This window comes from Squalius cephalus (assembly GCF_949319135.1).
Source record: "Squalius cephalus genome assembly, chromosome: 19".
In the NCBI taxonomy this organism is placed as follows: Eukaryota; Metazoa; Chordata; class Actinopteri; order Cypriniformes; family Leuciscidae; genus Squalius; species Squalius cephalus.
Window position 1 is genome coordinate 5748694 of NC_137140.1, and position 19151 is coordinate 5767844.

The 19151-nt window shown below is 35.8% G+C and overlaps 2 protein-coding genes across 4 annotated transcripts in view; both read left to right on the forward strand.

The window, feature by feature from the left end:
- The window catches only part of kif22 (kinesin family member 22), a 28329-nt gene extending 22628 nt beyond the window's left edge, over window positions 1-5701 (forward strand). For both annotated transcript variants that reach the window (XM_079850815.1, XM_079850816.1), the window contains exons 11-13: window positions 1111-1332; window positions 1446-1505; window positions 3235-5701. In XM_079850815.1, the coding sequence (XP_079706941.1) occupies window positions 1111-1332; window positions 1446-1505; window positions 3235-3264 (312 nt within the window). In that variant the 3' untranslated portion in view covers window positions 3265-5701. The remainder of the gene's footprint in view (window positions 1-1110; window positions 1333-1445; window positions 1506-3234) is intronic.
- A 285-nt stretch (window positions 5702-5986) lies between these two features.
- Window positions 5987-18919, forward strand: prrt2 (proline-rich transmembrane protein 2). Of its 2 annotated transcripts, none has more exons than XM_079851030.1 (5): window positions 5987-6313; window positions 7288-7568; window positions 14366-14673; window positions 15777-15906; window positions 17229-18919. In XM_079851030.1, exons 2-5 carry the CDS (start codon window positions 7340-7342, stop codon window positions 17243-17245), a joined length of 684 nt encoding a protein of 227 aa, XP_079707156.1. In that variant the 5' UTR covers window positions 5987-6313; window positions 7288-7339; the 3' UTR covers window positions 17246-18919. The 2 variants fall into 2 exon arrangements, with proteins under 2 accessions (XP_079707156.1, XP_079707157.1); XM_079851031.1 differs by having other exon boundaries at window positions 6087-6313; window positions 7288-7529; window positions 17229-18913.
- The last annotated feature ends 232 nt before the right edge of the window (window positions 18920-19151 follow it).

Genomic DNA, 19151 nt, shown 5'->3' on the forward strand with positions numbered 1-19151 from the left:
TTTAGCATGTCGATTGTATGAGTAAATTAATCCCCACAGATTATACGCTCAAATCAGTCATTTTAAAACTTTCTGTGAGATGTAATTTCACAAAGTGTGAGTGATTCAGCGGTTCTCTCTCTCGGGCCAGTGTTGCATCTTCAATAAAGTTTATCATTTGCTCGTCTTTATAAGTCTTATCAATTGAAACATTCAAGCTATTTTAAACCATTCACTACTCGCACGCTCTCTGAGAGATGGGTTTCTCTGCGCACATGCGTAAAGCCGCCTCACGAACCGCTCGAGAGTAACAAATTAGTTATTTTTCGCTGCTTCGGTCAAATGTAAATTCCCATCTCGGCTAGTATTCTTGTAAACACGGTCAGTTATGTCTTAAACATAAACAGATGTGATCCTGCACTAGCTCTTAAAGTGACAGCAGCCTAATGTGTGTCTGTCATTAATGTTGATTAAAAAAAACTAAAGAATGCTTTAATTGTAAGGAATCAGGATTAATAGCCTATATCCATTTAATTTATAAAAGACTATCCTGTGTTATTTTGAGTACTTTATACATTTTCTGTAGTATTTCTGTACCTGAATACAGTACAGTGAGTGAGCAAACATTTAGGTGAGAAATGTAATTTTAAAAATAGTTTTATTAACATCTTTCCGCGGTTGAAACTGAGCGATTTATGTGATATGGATTTTGTAAGTTGTACTGTAACTTTCAACATACCTTCTGATGTCCATTCATGTTTATTTCATGCTTAAACGTAGTAAAGAGGAAGAGATGATCAGTTCACGAGCTTGAACTAAGCTGCGCTACAGCGATCTACCACACTTTAAAGAGCGACAAAACGGTATTGTTTGAAAATTGACAATTTAAAAGCTGAGACCTTTTCATTGCAAAAGTTGCAAAGAACAAAGTTTATTCTGATTTATTGGATGAGGGGCATGCTACAAAGTGTTCATTAATCAACTGAAAATGGCATAGACCAAAAGATTGATTCTTTGGATTTAAGAATCGGACTCAATATCAAATTGACATTCGATTGAAATTACTATTACTTTCATTTTTGACATGATGATAATATTTGTGACTTTTTTTTTTTTTTTTTTGCTCTTTAGATGGGTGAGGGTAAGGAAAATGGAGGTGTGGATCCACCCTCCGCTGTAGACGTCAACTGGGAGTCCCATCTGGATTCAGCATTACTGGAGCAGTCCAGGAAGAAAATCCTGCAGACGCTGAACTCCGGCTCTCTGAAGGAGCTCAAGAGCCTGCAGCTGATCGGAGACAAGAAAGCCAAACTGATCATGGGCTGGAGAGAGATTCATGGGGACTTCACACAGGTATAGTGCTGACTGATGCTGACAAAGACCACCTGTAGAGATTGAGTCCTCACCTGTGAAGACTATTAATAGAGACACATGTAATATGGAGTTCTTTTCCCCTTTGTTTGCAGGTGGAGGACCTGAAGAAAATCGAAGGCGTTACAGCTAAACGTTTCTCTTCTTTTATAAAGGTATTTGGTTTGCAGCAGTAATTTCTACTATGGATAAGGGTTGGGCATTGATGCAAATTTCAGTTCAATTTGATTTTGATACTGATTCACAAGCTTGTGATTCGGTTACATTCCAATCTCGATTCAGCGTAGATTCATTTGGATGTGAATCAGGTACAGTACGAAAAATCTTAATGCTGTAAACTATACAGGGAACCCTGTCAGTTGGTACATTATGATATTCAAGTTTAAAATTAACAACTGATTTATTTGTAAACAAATGTTTTTGAGTTTTTAATGATGGTTTCTTCTCCAATTTGTTTTGAATTATAAACATTTTAAAGGTGGCTGTTTCCAAACTTGTGATGACAGTTCTATTTAAACATACAGATATTAAATGACAGGATAAGTAAAAGTAGAATATGTAATATGATGCAAAAATGCTCTTTAGAGTGAATTTTTCTAGCTGAATAATGAGGTTATGAAAGGCTTTTCTGAGGTAAACGTTACATTGTTTACAAGCTGTTTTGATGTATTTTTATGGTTGAAACACTGAGCGATTACATGAGACACGATACATTACCTTGTACGGTTTCTTTCAACACACCTTCTGATGTTCATTAGCGTTTATTTCATGCTGTAACTAATGAAGAGGAAAAGCCAAATTACATTAGCCTGGTTAAAACCAGACCATTCTCAGTAGTAACTGAGTTATGGTCTGGCAAAGCTCCACAGACAAATCATTTCCAAAGGGGCGTCACCAATGGACGTCGCTCAAATGCCTCTGGGCGCAGTTGGATATACCTAAAACCAATCAGAGCGATCGGCATCGTGTAAAGCCATATGCTGTGTCCCAATTCGCCTAAGTTACACTACGCCATAAAAGTATGTACTCTTTTTGTGAAGAAAAGGTATTTACTTTTGAATGTGTAGCAAAAAAGTAGGCAAGCTTTGGGACATACTACTTCGTCATCTTTATCGGACGGATCTGTCGCGTACATCCTGTCACGTAAACTGCCCTGTCAATCATCGTGTCACAGTTAAAATCCTCTATTAAATCTAATTTAATTTCCTACCGTTTCGGAGAGAAATGTAGTAGCACGTTCATCTGCCAGTGGGTCTTTCATGGAGACTGTCCTCATGTGTTTGCAATTTGAATATAATAATGCATTTAAAAGTTGAACGGACGTCGCTCAAATGCCTCTGGGCGCAATTGGATGGACCAAAAACCAATCAGAGCGATCGTCATTGTGTAAAGCCCGCCTCAGCGCTTCTGATTGGTGCCGCGATTTCTAGGCCATGGAAATGGGCTTGAATGAGCTCTTTGCCAGAGACTACTTCTCGAGCAAATCTGAATTTGCCGGAAGTTGTCTGGGTTTTCCCAGGCTAAAATTACATGGCATCGAAATGGTATTTATTGATTGAATTTCGTAATAAAATTGCCACCGTTGGAAAACTGAGACCTGTTTCATATCAGAAGTTAAAGCGCAAAGATTATTGCAATTATTGGATGGGAGGCGCACTACAAATAATGTTTAGTGAAGTTTGCTGATGAAAACAGCAGACTAAAAGATTCTTGGCATTTAAGAATCAATATCTGTTCATCCAAATGAGAATCGATTCAAATTGAGAAATGGATGTTTTCAACTCAGCCCTACTATGGATGTTTAATGTCTGGAGGGAAGCACAACTGAATGTGATTTAGGAAATTTACTTTGAGTCACTCACTCTCACTTCTTTCCCTCCGCAGGCGAATATTCTCAGCAGTATGGGGAAGTGAAGCGTTTGAGCCACGTCTGAAGAGGAGCGTTTGAACGCTTGTGCTTCATGAGTGTTTTAAGATGTTTTTACACCCATTTTATGTGTAATATTTTGTGTACAGTTTTCTTTTCTTTTTTTTTTCCTACAAGTTTGTGTATACTTGACTGCTATTTTCTCTGTTTTCTGATTCCTGTATACTTATGCCAATTTTCCCTTTAGTATTTAACTTTTGCTTTTTTAAATGAACTTGCTTCATTTGTGGCACTAAATAAATGCCACCATCAAAGAAGCTCAGCGAGTTTTATTTCACTTGAACCACTGCATTATTGGTTTTCTCAAAAACATCCTTTAACAGAGCTATAGTTTTCAGATCAGCGTGAGATTCTCCCCACATTGGCCAGTATACACACATTAGCAAATCTGACTCTGCAGAGGTGTCATGCCCTTTCAAACTCAGACTATTTTTGCAAATACTATCAATGCAACTTCCAAAAGATGTAAAATGTTTTTAGTTTTGATAATTCACCCTTTTGTCCGACAGACAAACTAGACCGGAAAGTTGGTAGGCTTTGCGAAGGCTCAATTTCTCGCCAAAATTATAGGTTGAAGATAAACTGTTATTTAGCCTGTGTGCCAAGGAGGTTTTGCATGTGGATGGTTGGGGCAATCTGTCCCAAATGTTACAAAATATTGTCAATGCAACAACCAAAGAGTTTTAGCATATAATTAAAAGTATTATATATCCATTTGACTGTCAACATTTTGTGAAAATGACTAGCCGAACATCTGAACACTTATTAGGGAAGGTTTACTTATTTATCGCAGGGTTACAAAAAGCGCTTCCAAACATATTGATAAGGTGCAGTTTAGTTTTATGGTGTCCAGTGTGGATGGTTTAAATTAATTTAGTTCTGGGTTTATAATCTTAATATTCTGAAATAGCGACAGTACAAAGGCCTTTATGTATGGGTTCATTATTCAAAACTGTAATAAAACAGTAAAAGCTGAAATAAAACTTTATTTACAAAAAAATAAAAAGAAAGAAATGGTGTTCTCAGGCTAAACTGCAGGACAGAGACTCCAGGAGCTCTGGAAGTATATGTTTATCTTAATTTTTGGCGCTATATTGTTTTATAACTTAAACCTATGAATCTGAAAAAAATGACTGTCAAATTGGTTTGGTGTTTTATCCAGTGTAATTATATTCATTCATTTTTAGCTAAGGCTTACATGGCCATATGCTCTTTGAGGGCTTTGAATATCCTTGACTTGTCATTCAGGATTTGCATTTTGAACTGAAAGCGAATGTAAATCTGTTGTTTGTGAGTGTGTGTCTGCTCTTCTCTGCCTGCAGTCAATACTGCTTATTTATTACTCAAGTGGCACAATCCTTTAACCAGCTTGACAGACCAGACCGGCCAATCACAGAACTGCTTGACAAGACCACAGCGTAGATTCACTTTCATGTTTTCATTGTAATGCTTGTAACCCTTTTTTACAAGAAGAAAAGAGAGTTGACTACCGAGCAGAGACGATGACTGCTTCAATCACATCATAATGAAAGAATTTACAAAAAGTCAATTGTTTCAAGTAAAACCTTTCAATAATCTATTTTTGGAAGCTTTTACTTTTTAGGGTTACCTTTCACACTGCAATGTCCATGTATATTTATAATCACTGAGTTATATAAGTTGACTGCAAAATGTTCATATTTTGTGGAACTGCTTATGTTGATCACTAAAAAAACTAAATGTACAATTTACAGTAAAAATACAGTGACAACATTTCAGGGATTGCAGGATGGCTTCTGGATTGTATGTTTTACTGTTCATAAATGTATATCTTTAAGTGATATAAACTTAATATACCAAACTACTTAAAGTTGCATAGACTGTAAAGTTATTAGTATTTTTCAGTTCCAAAAGAACCATTTTTACTGTATTTTACCGTAGTTACAAATATTGTGAAAATTGTTTAACATATTAATATGCATTTACATACTGTAAGAAATAAAACAAGTACAGTAAAATATGGGGAGGACATACAGCATTGTATTTTGCAGTTTCAGTTTTTCAACTCAAGTTTTCACTGTAAATTAGTAATAAAAATAGTAAAGTTTTTAGTATTTTTCAGTTACAAAAGAACAATTTAACAGTATTTCACAGTTAAGTGTACTGTTATTTAATAAGGCAGTACATTTAAATGTATTGTAAAATATACTTTTTACACCAAAAGTTTTTTTTTTTTTTTTTTTGGTAACACTTTACTTAAGGCCTGTATACATTTGAATGCATTAATTATAACTTAATGCACCTTATAATGTATTGTATCGTCTCATAAATAATTGTAACCACAGTTTTGATACATAATACTTGTCTAGCCTATTCATTGAACGCACTAAAATAAAAGTATTTTAGATGTAACAAGGAATCTGCAAATAAAGGCTAATGCTTTTTAAATTTGGTTGCATTTTTTTAAGAAAATGCATTGATTATAATTTTATAATGCATCACAGAACACATTTATAATGCATTTTTATACTATGAAGTGTTACATTTTTTCTTTGACAGTGTTTTTCTTTTTGGGATCAAAGCTTACGTTGTAATGGTCATGATTCTTTGTTTTACTGAGTAATACATGAACTTGTACTGAGTAATACATGAACATGCTTGTTAATTGTAGCGTTAAGCAAGGGCACTCTAATATAACCTATGATTATAAGACTAAAGCCTATAATCTGCCTTCAGAAAATGTGTCACTCATCCACTAGTGTTTTTCATCACAGGGGTTTCCAGTGCGCACAGGTCGTGTAGTTTCCTCATTTCACGCCGTCTTCCGTCCAGTGTGTGTGTGTGTGTGTGAGCCTGCAGACCTGAGAGGATCCCTACCGAGACAGCACGCGCTCTGATAGACAACACCTTCACGCGCTGGTTTCTCTTCACGTGCAGAACGACGATTAAATGTCACGCTGGAACATCGAATTGTCTTTAGAATCGCGTTTGCGAGTGTTTATGCAAATGCGTACGTGCGAGTCCAATCGTACATTGGCTTGAATCGCGCGGTCTAAGGTAGGTGTTTATTTATACTATATAAGTTATGTGTCTAAATGTACGTTTGAATGCTTTTTCATTTTCTGTAGGGCACCAAAAAAGAAAAAGAAAAAAAAAAAGGGTTTCCCCAACCTGGATAGGTACCTGTCTTATCGGATGGATGAGGACAAAGAATGTTTGTCCTCATAGAAATGAGGACTTTCTAATGTTTCACACTCTGTCCGTCGTTATTTATTCGTCTTTATTCGACATTATAGCGTATGGACTATGGACTAAATTATATTAACACTCTTGTTTTTTTTACACACACTCTCTCTCTCTCTCTCTCTCTCTCTCTCTCTCTCTCTCTCTCTCTCTCTCTCTCTCTCTCTCTCTCACACACTCTCTCTCTTTATCCCTCCATATGTCTCCTATTTTCCCCACGGCTTTGTTTATTTGCCCTCATGTTCTCCGCGCGTATTATTTGGAGCATCCTGTGATTATTTTTACTAACAAGTATTTTCTGTGAGAAATGTAATTCTCCTTTGTTTAATAGTCATATTCAGTCCTATTATTGCTGTTATCATTGAATAAATATGTTAAGGATATTCAAATCTTTCGACAGATTGTGGATTAATTCTCCTGCTGTACAAATGTTAATATCTATGTCTGTAATTGCGGTCGGTTTCATGACCTACATTTCTAGGTTAAAAGGTTAAACTGAGATAAACAAGCATGCATGTTAATGAACGAACCATATGATGAAAACGCTATTTTAACAAAGCAGACGAGGCTCTTTTGTGGGAAAAATAGGACTCAGAGGCTGGATTCTGCAGGATGTGATTTGAAGTCAGATGGTGTGTGTGTGTGTGTGTGTGTGTGTGTGCGCGTTGATGACACCATGTGCCAGAGTGTGAGTTTGCATCTCATCATGCTTTTCCATGCACTCACAGCCGATGTTAAGGAGATTCATAACATAAATCTTGTTTCTCTCAAATTTTCTCCGGTTTTAGCCATCTGAACATCAACTCAACACTGGCCACCTTTGCAACCTCAGCCGTCTCTATGGAAACAGAGTACCATCAGGCGTCGTTGGGCTCTCTGGTTTGTACCCAAGACGGGGAGGCCATGAGTTGCCAGACCCCGGGCCCTGTTACATATCAGCCGGGGACCGCCGGAGCGGGATCGGACTCCTTCCCGTGTCTGCGCCCCCTCACGTTCCCCCAGCCCTCCATTGAGGAGGCACGTTGCTCTGGTGAGGTCATCGTTATGGTCAAGGATAAAACACAGAGTGGTAATTCATCATTTCATCAATAATATGTCATTTTGGAAGGGTTTTGTGAAGGAGGGGGGATAAGAATAATTGATAAGAAAGCATGTGCCTTGCCTCCAGGAAGAACACATTGGGGACTTTCAGGTCCTGCTATGCCAATCACACTACAGTGATTTGCATACAGCAATCAGTATAATGACTTTAAAAATGGCATGTAATTAGGCAAACAACAGAGATGAGTTGAGGGTTTTCAGTGCTCAAAAACGGCAGGTACAAAAAGACAGACTAAAAAGGGGAAAAATTAAAACTACAAGAATGATTTTTTAAATTTTTTTTTTATACATTTTAGGGACATTTGTTTTCTAACCATATATATTCTTTCTAAGAAACCATTACAAAAGCATGTGTTCAATTTATTTCAAGGGCTTAAATTGAATATAACAGACTGTTATAAATATTTTTAATTAGTTTTTATTTGAATAACTTCAGTCTACATTTTCATTTTTCAGCACACAAAAGTAATTTTGTTATATGCTTGTTGGTTTTATTAGTTTTTAATATTTTATACAGATTTTCATTTATTAGTTTTGAAGGGGCTATATGTAACAATTTTCATGTAGCTGTCACGATCTCGGTGAATAAAGTCCACAGAAGAAGGTCAGATAAAGTTGAATTCAAAAATAAAAGTATTTAATCAAACAAACTCAGATCATCCACAGGTGACGTAACAGTGTGTTCTCGCACGAACTCCAAAGACAAGTAATAACCGACAACTCAGGCAGAGAAATTAGGGACACGACAACGATATGCTTAAAACTGAGAAGTTTTTCTTTGGATTTTTCCGCGTACAGACGACACCATTGTCAAAACGATCCCCATTCGCACTAATCCGCGAAAACGACTAAAAACGCTGTATTCTGCTTCCAGGCCATTAGATGGCGATGAAACACTACAGACTGAACACGTAATACGTGTGTATGACGTCATCGTCTTCAGAGATTCGCGTTTTCGTTGTTTACACTGAGACAGTTTGCTTTTTTAGGCAATTTTTTTTAATGGCCAAAACGCATAAAAAGTAGGGCTGTCAAACGATTAATCGCGATTAATCGCATCCAAAATAAAAGTTTGTTTTTACATAATATATGTTTGTGTATGGTGTATAATTATTTTCTATATATAAATACACACACATGCATGTATATATTTAAGAAATATTTGCATGTATATATTGTGTATATATATATTTATATTATATATAATTTATATTATATATAAATATTTTATATATAAATAACTATTTTTTCTTAAATATATACATGCATGTGTGTGTGTATTTATATATAGAAAATAATTATACACTGTACACACACATATATTATGTAAAAACAAACTTTTATTTTGGATGCGATTAATCGCGATTAATCGTTTGACAGCCCTAATAAAAAGTTGTACCTTTTTTTAGTTGAAAACAGTGTTGTGTAAAAAGACCATCAAATATTCACGGATAGGCTACGTTTACACGTGGCCGGTTATTTTCGTAAACGGACATTTCACCCTCTCCGTTTTCAGAAAAGTGTTCGTTTACACAAACCCGTGTATATGCCGTCAAGAGCATGCCAAACCTGTAGGTGGCAGTGTAACGAGAAGCTCAAGCCCATGTTAGACAATCAGAATCCCGAAAATAGGTCGCACCTTTGACGCAGTGCAAGTTCTGTCGCATACTGTGACATAGACTGCCTAAAATCAGAGAATGTCTAATAGGAGCTAAAACTCAGTTTTTCTCAGTTTACATGCAAACGTGCAAACAGAGTTTTCCAAAATCTCCACTCTGGCCGGAGTTTTTAGAAAGAATCGTTTTCAGAGGCGAATTCTCTGTTTGCGTGTAAACGAGGGGCACAACCGAAGGGAAATGTCTCCGTTTTTCAAAATAACCATGTACGTGTAAACGGGGCCTTAACGACTAGCAGGTGCGATTATTAAGTGAATAACCATAGTAACCACAAAGAACAAAAGAACACAGGAAATTAAGAATTTCAAACCAAAAGTCCATGACAGTGAAACTTAATGAATAAAAGACTGAATGTCTCTGACAGTTGGCTTCATCACTTTTTTATTTCCAATGTGTGAACAGCTTGCAGTGAAACTCATGAACAGCAAGTAATGAATAGCTAGACCTTCCTCTACTTCTTGAATGAACGCATGTAGACTGTTTTTTTTTGTGTGTTTTGTTAATGTTAATGTGTCATGCAAAGAAAAGGGATTAATTCAAACTATCGTCTCACATAGGCAGATCTGCAGTCTCAAATATACTTTATAATCAAACTATCTTAACAGTGTAATTTTAATGACCTCATCTGTCGAACTGATGCCGGTGAATCACAGAGCTGGTGCAAACCTTTCCACATCGATATGATCAGACGCTTTCGCAACATATGTTTACATATTGATCTAAACTTCGCTCTCAGCAGCGTGGACGGCGTTGGGATGTTCATTAACATTATATCACTGCAAAAATATTTCCAACTTCATTTCACTTCTAAGCAAAGAATGAAAAAGAGCTTTGCCGTGAGTATATTGGGTCCTTGAATCACGTTCAGTCTCTTGTACTGTAAGTTACGTGAGCACCAGTCCAAGCACGAGCGGGAAGTTGCTGACTGCAGTTCACTTAACGGCCACCGGTGTCGCTAATAACAAGGGTTTCTGAATTCTATATTCCCTTTAATGTCCCCCGTGGTGAAAATCAAGCTTTTAATGTTGTTTACATGTCTATGTGGTGTTTTCAATGAGACAAACCATGTACAAATTCATAAGTCAACACCATTGCATTATTATTACAGTATTTTCTCCTTAAAACTGCTGTGAACCAAAGACAGTCTCAAAAACACGCTTTGAAATCGCTGGTGTTTCTGACGTCACAAGTGACCTTGTAACCAATCACGACAACGCGTGACGTGTGATCGTCAACGAGTGGATCTCTGAGCTGCTGTGAGTGAGTGGAGGCGGGGCTCATTTGCATATTCATAGAACTGTGTATACTAAATGAGGCAAGGGTGTAGAGTTACATTCAAGCTATTTTAAGGCATGACAAATTTTTCTTCAAGGAAAAAACATTTAAAGGTGCCCTAGAATTTGAAACTGAATTTATCTTGGCATAGTTAAATAACAAGAGTTCAGTACATGTACATGACATACAGTGAGTCTCAAACACCATTGTTTTCTCCTTCTTATTTAAATCTCGTTTTCGAAAAACACCCCTGAAAAACAGGCGAATCTCCACATAACACCGACTGTGACGCAACAGTCGGGATCATTAATATGTACGCCTCCAAAAATTTGCATATGCCAGCCCATGTTCAAGGCCAGGCGGAACTCAAGCCGAATCATCGTCTGAATCATTTTTCTTCGAGAGACATCATGGCTTGCAAACGAGCGGAGCATGGCAGTTGCTCAGTGTTTGGATGTACAAATTAACACAAAAGTATTTTTTTAGTTCCTTCATCCGAGCCTCTGAAGAACCAGTGGGTTATGTGAATTTCTGATGTGTAATTGTTCAAGTTCAGACAGATAATCTTTCTCTCAAAGTCGTTCAATACTGTTTATGCATCAGTAAATCAAGCCAATGACTAAACGATCAACTTCACGTCGTTTCTCTTAGTAGGATGAAAATAATACTTAAACTGTGATTAATATACAGATAGCGATCAAAGAACAATCCCTCCAATCGCCCAAGCTGTCAATCACACAGCGCGAGTTTATCTGGACACTTGCCAAAACTCGTTATGAAATCAATGACGTTGTTACGCTGCACAACGAAGCTCTTACTGTACTTACCTCATGTTTGCATTGGTGAAATCATTAATGAGAGTGCAGAAACTGCGTTGCAATGATAAGATCTTCATTCACGCGATCAACAGGCTGTCATCTGCTCAATGCTCATCATCACTGCAACCTTTTATGTGATGGGAATAGGTCTAAATACTTAAAAAGCTTCTCACGATTCGTTAATCCCGATAGCTGTAATAGTAGAAACGTATAATAGCTGTAATAGTAAAAGTTTTTGAGAGAGTTCCACATGTAATGCTAGATATTTCATATGCAAGCATGTCAGCCAATCACAGCAGTGGGCGTTTACACTGAAGTCTCACAGCAGACACGCCCCTTCAAACAGAGCGTTCAAATCAGAGGCTAAAATCAGGCTAGGAAATATGCCTTTTATTTCTAAATTATAACAACTTTTGATCTAAAAAACATACTAACATTATAAGGGCACTCCAGGAAACATTCTAAAATAATAAAATAATCCATGCAATGGGACCTTTAAATATGTCCTTTTGGTGATCAAAGATGAGTTTTAAGTGATACAATTATTGACTAAAGGGGGACTTTTTAATTTCAGTTTTAGTAAATAGTAACTTCAACTTATTTTATTTCAGTAAGTTGCTAAGGCAACATTTCTGATTCTCATTTGTTTTTCAAGTTTACATTTTCAACTATATTTTATTTCTGTTTCTTTTTTAATTAACAAAAGATATTTTTAATACTAGGCTGCACAATATATCGAAATATCGCAAATGTATATATCGTGATATGCATATCGCAACGGCTTGCAATAACAGGGAAAGTGAAAGAGAGAAAATCACTCACTGCTCTTGGCTGAATAACTTTTGTAGCTTTAATAAGTATATATTTCATTCATATAGTGAAAACTAAGCAGTGTTTTATTTTTACATTTGATTATTCAGTTTCTGTTGTTAAATAAACCTAATGTAGGATAACCTGAAACCCTAAACCCCGTGGTTTACACTGATGTTAAAATAACACTTCTTATACTACAGTAAAACACTGATGTTCACTTTCTTGTCACAAACAGAATGTGAAACACATATGTAGGTTATATAATTTTATAATTTTATATAATTTTGAATATATTTTAAAGATAATTTAAATGTATTTTACACTAAGCATTATCGTATTGCATATTGAATATCAATATCGTGCAGCCCTACTCTTAGTTAACAATAACAACACTGAACCAGATCAATGTCAAATACAAGAGTAGCTGTAAATTCAAGATATGCACATCCCTGTTTCAGGTGTAGGAGTTGTTGAGGTGTGTTTTCTTCACATTCAGTGTTTTTAGAGCTGACTAGTTGTTTCTTTTTAAATCGAAAACCACTTAATTAGCAACACATTCACAAATACAGCTAATAGAGATATCTGACAGCTACAGGACACGACAGAGGCACTAATACCATAAATAGACAGACCTAGAATAGAATATTATAAACGTTACATAACCAATCAAAAAGAGCAATTACACTACAGGCGGACTTTCTGTCCCCACATTTTAAATCTGCGGCTTTTTGTTTTTTTAATCTTATTTGCTCTAAAGCCTGGTTATTTTCTGATCCTGGTTATACAAAAGAAATATATGATGCATCATTTCAAGATGTAATGAGCAAATAGCTTTTAAAAAAGTGAAAATAAAAGTGAAAATGATTCACTCAGAGCACAGTTCCCAGAAGCACTGTTAAGAGGAATAGTTTGCTGCACTGCAAATCCGATCATTGTAAATAATGCACTGTAAATCTCGTTCTTTGTCGACTAAACGCAGAATGATCGAGGCCGAGAGCTGGCCGTGGACAAGCACAACTCCTCTCCTCTGTTTTGTTGTTTACTGTGGCTTGGTGATGCTCTGAGTTCGTTTAAGGTTAAGAGTGAGATGGCAAATTATTTATTTCCCTTCTTTATACAGTCGCTGAGTGTGTCGTAAATACTCTTAATTAAATTAAAGTTGTGCATCCTAATCAAAACTGCCAACGGGGCTTCCTGGCAGGAGGAGCTGAGAGGCATGACACAGATTAGTGAATTAATTGCATTGGTGGCCATTTAATTAAAGTTGCTTTCAAGAGCACAGCATCCTGAGCATCATCACATTTGGAGGGAAACATGGTGAGACAAACAATAATGATAACAAACAGTTTATTATTTGAATATTGAATGCGCATATTATATAAAATGATTGTCCTATTATACACTACCGATTAAAAGTTTAGAATCATTACGATTTTTTTACGATTTTACGATTACGATTATTAGTGCTTTATAACTATTAATAATGTTTTTTTTATTATGAACAGTTAGTTAATATTTAACTTCTTAGTTAATATTTTTATGGAATCCAAGATACATTTGGTTTCAGAATTCTTAGATGAATAGAAAGTTCAAAAGAACATCATTTATTTGAAGTAGAAATCTTTTGTAACATTATAAATGCATTCACTGTAAAGTATTTTACCAATACTTACTTACCCAAACTGTTGAATGGTAGTATATCATGTTTTCCACAAAATATTAAGCAGAACAACTGTTTTCACCATTGATAATAATCATAAATGTTTCTGGAGCAGCAAATCAGCATATTAGAATGATTTCTGAAGGATCATGTGACACTGAAGACTGGAGTAATGATGCTGAAAATTCAGCTTTGATCACAGGAATAAATTACACTTTATATTACATTCAAATAGAAATGAGTTATTCTGAATTGTAATTATATTTCACAATATGACTGTTTTACTGTATTTTTAATCAAACAAAAGCAGCCTTGGTGAGCATGAGAGACTTATTTCAAAAACATAATCAAATCGCAATTATTCCAAACTACCATACCGGTAGTGTATGTATTCTCTAAGATGGATAGATAACATTGCCAAGTCACTAATTAAATGACTACCTTTGTCTCATAATAGGATCAAGTAACAAAGTAACCAGTTTTATTATTTTTGTCCGCTTACATCCTCTCTTTCTTTTGGCAGGTGATGGGATTTGTTCCCCGAACAATGCTTTCGCATCCAAACCAATTCTCTCCTCTCCTCCTCGCCGGCATCATTCTCTTCCTACTTCTCACCATCCACATGTGGGCCGCACTCGGATGGGCAGCCGCTCCAGCTCCATCGCCTACACAGCATTCTCCCCGCGGCCCTCCATCTCACGCCACTCCAGCATCGCCACCAACCCCCCGATGGACCGCTCCAAACCCAAAGACTACCTCGTCCTCGCGGTCATCGCCTGCTTCTGCCCGGTCTGGCCAATCAACATTGTGGGATTTGTTTACTCCATCATGGTATGTAGAACTTGTAGGGCCTTTTGGTTCATTCTGCAGGATGGCATTTGTGTCCCTCATATACTTAATTCTAACTTTTAATAGAATTTTCTTTCATATTTTAACCATTTTTAAATCAAAATTTGTTAATATTAACATTTCACCAAACATATAGAGAAAAAAATCCAGCTTAAAGTTTTATTTTCTGTTTCTTTTTTTTTTGGTCTTTCCCTAGCCAAGTCTCCTTGTTTATTAGTAAATATACACATTTTAATAATAATAAAAATACAGTATATGGAGCTGCTAGCAATTTGTCTTTATTCTTTCGTAGTTTTCAGTTTATTGTTTTATTACAAAGTAGGGTTACACTTTATTTTAAGGTGTCATTGTTACAGTGTAATTATACATTTAAGTACTGAGTAATATTAAGCAACTACATGTACTTACTCTCGGGTTAGGGTTAGGATTAGGATTTGGTTGAGGGTTAGTTGCATGTAATTATGCGTAATTTACTGTTATTACTATAGTAAGTTTTTCAGGACACTGTAAAATAAAGTGTTAGCAAAAGTAGTTGTGTATCAACCTTGATACCATCATATATTCCATTTTAAAGTTTGAACTATTCCATAAATAAATATGTAATGGCATCAAGTCACTATATTTAATGTTTTGTTACATTTGTCAGAGAAATCTTAGTCAACCCTGTTACCATGATTTTGTATAGTAAACAGCTGACAATTGGAGTATTATTGAAGTATTATTATTGGATTATTGGATATATACTGAAATATAATTTTGTAAAACTTAAGACTTATAATGTCAATTCAGTTACCATCAACCCTGTTACTTTTCTAGAGGAATAGTTATATTCTAATATATATTCATTTTTAATAATGACATTGACCTTTAAACACATTATATGTCCAATAGAAATCTAATCTTACAAAAATGACTTTATCAAAAGGTAAAGGCATCCGCTTTCATCAATTTTCTCAATGCAATAATATCAAATGGAGATGCAAAATGATTATTTTTCCCTCAGTATACCAGACTGAATTTTTACTTGTGTGATACAATATGTAAGATGAGTCAGACTGTAATGGAACTGTGTCGTGTTCTGTTAGTCCCGGAACAGTCTGGAGCAGGGGAACGTAGACGGAGCGAGACGTTTGGGTCGCGTGGCGAAGCTGCTCTCTGTGGTCTCGCTGGTGGGAGGAGCGCTCATCATCATAGCATGCGCCGTGAATCTGTCAAGTAAGCGATCTCTAACCTCTTCTCCCATGCCTCATGGGACTTTCTCCACTTCATGGTCACACACACTCACTCAATGTGAAATATGCTCTTCATGCATTCTATCTCCGAATCCTAACTCTATTCATAGGACATCTAAGTAGGTCAAGAACCAGAGAATCCTTTGTAGCTGGAGATTTGCTTCTCTCTGGTCTTTTGAAGTGTTTAAATACTTCTAATTTTTTCCCAATGGACATTTAGCTTTTTTGCTCTAATGTTGGAAAATTTCTACAAAGCTATAGATGATTAGAAGAACTTTACAGTTAACACAGCTTATTTGTAATCACTTGAATAATGAACGATATTAGGCTGATGAGGCAGATGTAAAGATGTCACAGTTGCAAACACTGTTAACGTCAATGAAACGGCACTCGACACAACCCATTTACTTCCAATATGTGACGTATTTCAGAGTGAACAGGATTTTCAGTTAAAAAATAGGACAGGACTGGATTTAATCCAATGAGAATTGATTGGATTATATAAAGTGAGTGTTACAAATGACATATTACATAAGATAAGTGACGCCAACGAAAAGTATATATGTATTTATTTATTTAAAAATGAATTACAAATGATTTGTTCAATATCTACCCTGTATAGTAAACAACTATAATTGGAATATTATTGAAATATTATTGTTATTGGATATTCACTGAAATATTGTTTTTTAAATCTTGAGCACAAGACTTAATGTCTTGGAGGAATAATAGAGGAATATTTATTTACTAATCAACAGTATTTTCAATTTGAATAATTTTGCTTGCATACATACATACATACATACACTTTATATATACAAATACTGATGTCAAATGCTGATTTAGTTAGACAAAATTTCCTGCTTAAAATTAAAAAATTTCCACATTATGACTTTGCAAAACTGCATTACTGCTCATTGCAAGGATGCATTAAATTGATCAAAAGTGACAGTACAGACATTTATAATGTTTCAAAAGATTTCTGTTTTACATAAAATAATCAATTTCTGAAGGATCATGTGACACTGAAGACTGGAGTAATGATGCTGAAAATACAGCTTTGATCACAGGAATAAATTACAGTTTAAAATATATTCAAATAGAAAACAGTTATTTTAAAATTGCAATAATATTTCAAAAATTTTCCTGTTTTTGAGCCTTGTTGAGTCTAAGAGACTTTGAAAAATATTAAAAGATCTTACCGACCACAAACTTTTGAACAGAAGCATGCTGTTAGTGTAGTGGGCTTTTATGTGTTGTTTTTTTATATTAACATTAATAACATGATTTATCTGTGATTTTCAGTTAATATAAAATCCTGAGAGCGTTGAGCGTGCCATGGATTTCAGCTTCGCATCAGACCACTGACCCGAACGCCACGGCCCAATTGTTTTGCCCCACTGCTGCTGTGACGGCAATCACATCTCAGAGAGCAATCGATTATCAGATGTCTTTGTCCTCTGAAAGAACCCTTGATAATCTGCACAAACATGCCATCCTTCAAACAGACGGAGCCGGATACTTTCACTGAGGTCTCGCACGTAACTGAGATTAGTTCCTTGGCACTTACCCAGAGGTTGATGGCGCACTTCATGGGTAACAGCTCTCACACCTAAACATGAACACAATATGGCTCACATTCTGTTGTACAGGAGAATTGCTGGTAGAGCAAAAGTATTTTTCTTCTCCAGAAGCAGAAAATAAGCCAAATCAATATACAGACGCGGGTTTGTCTGATTATTCCCTTCCAGTATCCAATGAGAATGAGAATGACACGCCAATTGTTCTGAAGATTTCACTGTGGACGTCCTCGGTCTCACGTATAACTGGAGTCACATCATTAAATCAGAGACACACTTGATTCACTATGTTGGCAACATTTGTTCTGTTTTCAAAACCTCAGAGAACCGTTGAGTAAAGAGGAGAGATATCTTAGTAACAAGAGTTATCTTTATTATGTCAATGTCATTTTATACTGTAAATTAGGACTGTAAATCGTTATTGTTTAATATTTCGTTTCACTTTATCAAATGACAATCCAACCTTTTTTTCTTCTTCTATTTTTTGTCATTTGACCTGGAAACCTTTGACTGTTCGTGTTCATGACTAGTGTTTAGTCATGCATAGACAAAATGTAGCTAATAACAATGTTTGGGGAAATCCCAAATTAGGATTTGCAACATCCTCACCCCTTTTGATAAAGCAATATGCAAGCACTCACAGGCAAGACGGATTTTCATCACATGGTAAAAGTGTTTCTGGAAGTAATAATCTTTATAAAAACACACTGTATCTGCTGCAAACCTTTGTATTGAACTGTGTTGTTGGGTGATTTACAAACACTGTGTAGTCTGAAATATCTGTAGCTAAATGTAGCCGAATCACAACCGAATCTTGCAATATAAACGTTGTGTTAATGAACTTTCCTGTAGATCCAAATGGGACATCTGGCTGGTAATGCACGCTTGTGGGGCTCTGGAAGCGATTACACTACTGTAGGTTTTGAGTTGTATATAAGAAAAGAATGTAAGATGATGAGATTTTGACAAGTGGGACGTTGGGTTTGGAACAATGTCGGTCAACGTCATCATTTTCTGGTTGTGAATGGATGTCGCTTGTGAATTTCACTTCTGTTTAGATTCAATGGTATTGCATATGCTATACTATAACATTTGTGGTGTGTGAATAATTATATTTATTGTAGGTCCTGTAGGTTAAATACATGTCTTTCTTATCTTTTTTTATATTTATTTTTAATACAGCTTATTTTTTTTCCTAATAACCTTTTGGCACATGGGATTACAGTCTTGTTTGAGTCTGCCCTATAGAAAGATAAAGAGCTGAAATGTATGAAATATTTAGCTTAAACTTTGTGCACTTATTTTTGCATGCACCCGTTCTTTCTCAGATATTTTGATAGTCTTGTAAGCAGCACTATTTCCCTCTATGTATCCTCCTTTGGGAAACAGAATAAAGCATTATAAGATGTGAAACAGATGTGAATGTCTTGCCGTTGTCTGTCTACTGGATTGTTTTTTTGTTTTTTTTTGTCCTGAATTGTTAGTGGGACAAAGTGAGATTGAATCTTCTGTTGCCAGGGAAACCATCTGCCTCTCTTCAGGTGTGTGAGATATGAGAATTAGACTGCACATATTGAAGACAGCATGGAGAAAACAGTGTGAAAATGGAGTTATATATAGGCTAGGTCTTTCCGTTTATTTGTGTGCC

Bases quoted from the DNA above. Each gene is read 5' to 3' on its own strand.
- prrt2 (XM_079851030.1), top strand. From the start codon at position 7,340: ATGGAAACAGAGTACCATCAGGCGTCGTTGGGCTCTCTGGTTTGTACC. The intron at 7,569-14,365 runs GTAATTCATCAT...TTCTTTTGGCAG, and splicing joins CAAGGATAAAACACAGAGTG to GTGATGGGATTTGTTCCCCG. The intron at 14,674-15,776 runs GTATGTAGAACT...GTGTTCTGTTAG, and splicing joins GATTTGTTTACTCCATCATG to TCCCGGAACAGTCTGGAGCA.